The sequence below is a fragment of the Lactuca virosa genome, chromosome 3 (genome assembly GCF_052849685.1).
Source record: "Lactuca virosa cultivar CGN04683 chromosome 3, Lactuca_virosa_CGN04683_v6, whole genome shotgun sequence".
NCBI classification, from domain to species: domain Eukaryota; kingdom Viridiplantae; phylum Streptophyta; class Magnoliopsida; order Asterales; family Asteraceae; genus Lactuca; species Lactuca virosa.
In genome coordinates, this window is record NC_136428.1 from 144659898 (window position 1) to 144663466 (window position 3569).

Here is a 3569-nt window from a genome sequence, read left to right on the forward strand (position 1 = left end):
GTCCGAATCATCATTTGTATTGTGATTCTCCTCCTCGAGTGATGAAACGAGTTCAACATCAGGTTCAGAATTCTCCCCCTCTAGTGGACTTTCATGGGTCATGGTTGGAGATGGGTTCTCTCCTTGTAGAGGCGAATCAGGTTTAGAGAACGAAGACGAACCCTCCCCCTGAAATGTTGTGATATCTTGTGGAGGTTCGTGTGGACTCTGAGATGGGTTCTCCCCCTGGAAAGGTGAATCAGGTTTACAGAAAGAAGACGAACCCTCCCCCTGCAATGTTGTGATATCTTGTGGAGGTTCGTGTGGACTCTGAGATGGGTTCTCCCCTTAGAAAGGTGAATCAGGTTTAGAGAATGAAGACGAACCCTCCCTCTGCAATGGTGTGCTATCTTGTGGAGGTTCATGTGGACTATGAGGTTAGCTTTCCATTTCTTTAGACGCGTCATCAATTATCTTTTTCAGTTTGTCTACTTTGTTATCAGCTGCTCTTGCTTCAGAGGTGATGGGTTTCTCTGGCTTATGAAAAAGTAGCATGTACTCTTCATACAAATTGGAGAGAGGAACAGTAACTTGACCCGTCTTAGGAAAAATTTCCTCTAATTGACCTTTGCTTGATTGAATTTTCTTCATGTAATTGTCGTCAAATGTGACATAATAGGTTTCTTCTACTTTCTTTGAGCGTTTGTTTAGAACCCTATATGCCATGGAGGTTAGCGAATATCCCAAAAAGATACCTTCATCAGCTTTCACATCAAATTTGTTTTAGTTTTCTTTGGAATTAAAGATGAAACACCTGGAACCAAAGACATGAAAAAAACTGACATTAGGTTTACGATTATTAATGATTTCATATGGATTAAGAGAGAATCGCTTATTTAGGATGGATCTATTCTGGGTAAAACAAGCAGTTGCAATGACATCGGCCCAGAAATACAGAGGCAGCCAAGCGAAACTGAGCATGGTTCGTGCAACTTAACATAAGGAACGGTTTCGCCTTTCAACTACACCATTCTGTTTTGGAGTATAGGGAGCAGAGAAATTGTGTGTTACTCCCTTTTCAGTTATAAATTCTTCGAACTCTTTGTTTTTGAATTCCAGCCCGTTGTCACTTCTAACATTACGAACCAACTTTCGCAGTTGAATCTCCACTTGCTTTGTAAAGTTCTTGAGCTTGGGAGTTGCATCAGATTTCTGTCTAAGAAAATACACCCAAGTGAAACAAGAAAAATCATCAACAAGTACAAGAATGTACTTACTACCACTGACACTTACGATTGCAGAAGGTCCACAAAGATAGATGTGTAGAAGTTCAAGTGGTTTGATGATTTTCGTGTTTACAAGAGTTGGATGACTTTTTCGACTTTGCTTCCCCATTTCGCATGCAGCGCATAGATGATCCTTATCAAACTTTAAGAGAGGAAGTCCTCGCACATGATCACCAAGAACAAGCTTGTTGATGTCTTTGAAGTTGAGGTGCGAAAGTCTTCTGTGCCACATCCATCTATCATCAAAGCGAGGTTTTGTTAGAAAGCATAAAGCAGGCTTCCCTCGTATTGGATTTAAGTTTAATGGATACATTTCGCCGTTTTGCTGCGACTTCAACATAACTGATTTGGTTTCTGTTTCTATTATTTCTGATACTTCATCATCAAAGGATACCTTCAATCCAGTCCCCACATCTAATTGTGAAGCACTAATTAAGTTGTGTTGCAATCCTTCCACATATACCACCTTTTGGATTGAAAAATCTCCATTTGTAATCATCTCGTAGCCTTTAATTGTTCCAAAGGAGTTATTCCCATACTTTACACATCCACCGTCTTTGAGAGCCCGAAACTCTCTTATCTCTTCCTTCCTTCCTGTCATGTGACGTGAGCAGCCACTATCAATGTACCATTCGTTGTCGAACTGCTCGTCACGTATAACCTGCAAAAATTAAGCAGATTTAGGAACCCAAAGTTGCTTGGGTCCTTGTAAGCCTTTTACAGAAAGTGGAAAAACAATCGAGCAATCAAGCATATAGGTTCGTTTAATCAAGGTGGTTTCGTCCTTTCTATTTATTGTGAAAACTTTGATTTTCGACTAATCAGAGTTAGTTTGTTTTTGCTTATTTTGATTTTTGACGAGATCTTTGTAATCTTTCCTAGGGTTAGTTGTCGACTTCTTAGTTTGAACTTTAGAACATGAGATCAACATTCCCTTTCCTTTGACATCGTTGACAGAAGCTTTCATCGGTTGAGAATGGTAAGAATTGGGTTTCTCAATGAACTTCTTAAAAAATGATGATTTTTGAGCGAAACTTCCGTTTTGTTTTTGTACACTACAAGAATGACAGTGGGAAGACTGTTTGAGATTCGCTTGCAAACTTGTTTTTGCCTTTTGATTGGAAGCTTTTTCTTTGCGAATGTTGTTAGAGTTTTGGGATTGCCAAAACTGCTTCCTTTCGTTGAGATTCTTCTGATATCTCCGATTTCTATGACGTTTTTGCTCTGCAAGTTGTTTAGAGGATTTGTGAATATTCACCTTTGGTTTCGCTTTACTTGTTTGAGTTTTGTTCTTTACTGACGGAGATTTTCTTGTCTCTGTTGTGGGTTCGCATTGAACTTCCTTTGTACCACTTGTACTACCCTTATCAAAACTTGATGGCTTGGTGATTGGTTCAGCCACATATCTGCCTTTAACCCTCCAGGAGGTTCTTTCAAACAGACCCTTCGTTTCGTCTGCATTATCAATTGGCGCTGACGAAAAGACTTCATCACAACCATCTTTGTTGTCTTCATTAACGATGGATGTTAGTTCGACGGTTTGATTTTTGTCTAGTTCACCAATGGAAAACACTTGATTTTGTACAGTTTGGATCTTTGGAAAAACAGTCGCTTTCGCTTTTAGTATTCTTGGTTGCTTTTCAGAAATCCGAGCGAATTCAAAGGAGTTTTCAGAGATAAGGATTTTTACAGGTTCAGGTTCGTCCTTAACAAATTCAGAACAGTCAACCTCATCCTCTACATATATTTCACTCATGTCACTATCCTCATCAAATTCAGATGTGATTTCAATGTTGATTTTGTTTTCTGAACTCAACTTAGAACTCAATGAGTCAAATTTCTGTACGGTTTCGGTCTTTATTTTCAACCTGTCATTTTCATCAAGTAAGTTTTTCAGCATGTCCTTGTGGTCTTTGGACTTAATGAAGGATTCAATTTTATCCAGACCAATTCGATAAGCATCAGAAGTTTCATCTGAAGAGATGATGGATTCACACTTGTAAAAATCAACATCAATCTCGTCATCCTTTAATTCAAGGAAAGGCAAGATCTTTTAGTGAATCTTTTTCCCAATTTCACAATCTAAAAGCAACTGAGTGATGTTAGTATAAAGACGTTTAACAATTAAACAAAAAATATTCCTTTGTTTCAAAAGCATTAAATTATCAGGCTGCAAATAAATATGTTCGTTCCTAAATCTAGACATCTCTGACTCTTTCTTTTCTATCCACATCCTTCGCTCCTCACTCTTGAATGATATCCTGCTGATTTGATCAGTTAGGTTAGAATTCGTCAGACGAGTTT

The 3569-nt window shown here is 38.5% G+C and overlaps 1 protein-coding gene across 1 annotated transcript; it reads right to left on the reverse strand.

Moving 5' to 3' along the window:
• Positions 1-417: 417 nt before the first annotated feature.
• LOC145164139 (uncharacterized) lies at positions 418-1866 on the reverse strand. Its single transcript, XM_079082864.1, has 3 exons — positions 1577-1866; positions 1051-1195; positions 418-624 (listed from the first exon to the last, which is right to left on the reverse strand). Exons 1-3 carry the CDS (start codon positions 1864-1866, stop codon positions 418-420), a joined length of 642 nt encoding a protein of 213 aa, XP_078938990.1.
• Positions 1867-3569: the final 1703 nt, after the last annotated feature.

Bases quoted from the DNA above. Each gene is read 5' to 3' on its own strand.
- LOC145164139 (XM_079082864.1), bottom strand. From the start codon at position 1,866: ATGACAGGAAGGAAGGAAGAGATAAGAGAGTTTCGGGCTCTCAAAGAC. The intron at 1,196-1,576 runs GTATCCATTAAA...GTATTTTCTTAG, and splicing joins TCGCAGCAAAACGGCGAAAT to ACAGAAATCTGATGCAACTC. The intron at 625-1,050 runs GTAACACACAAT...AATTACATGAAG, and splicing joins AATTTATAACTGAAAAGGGA to AAAATTCAATCAAGCAAAGG.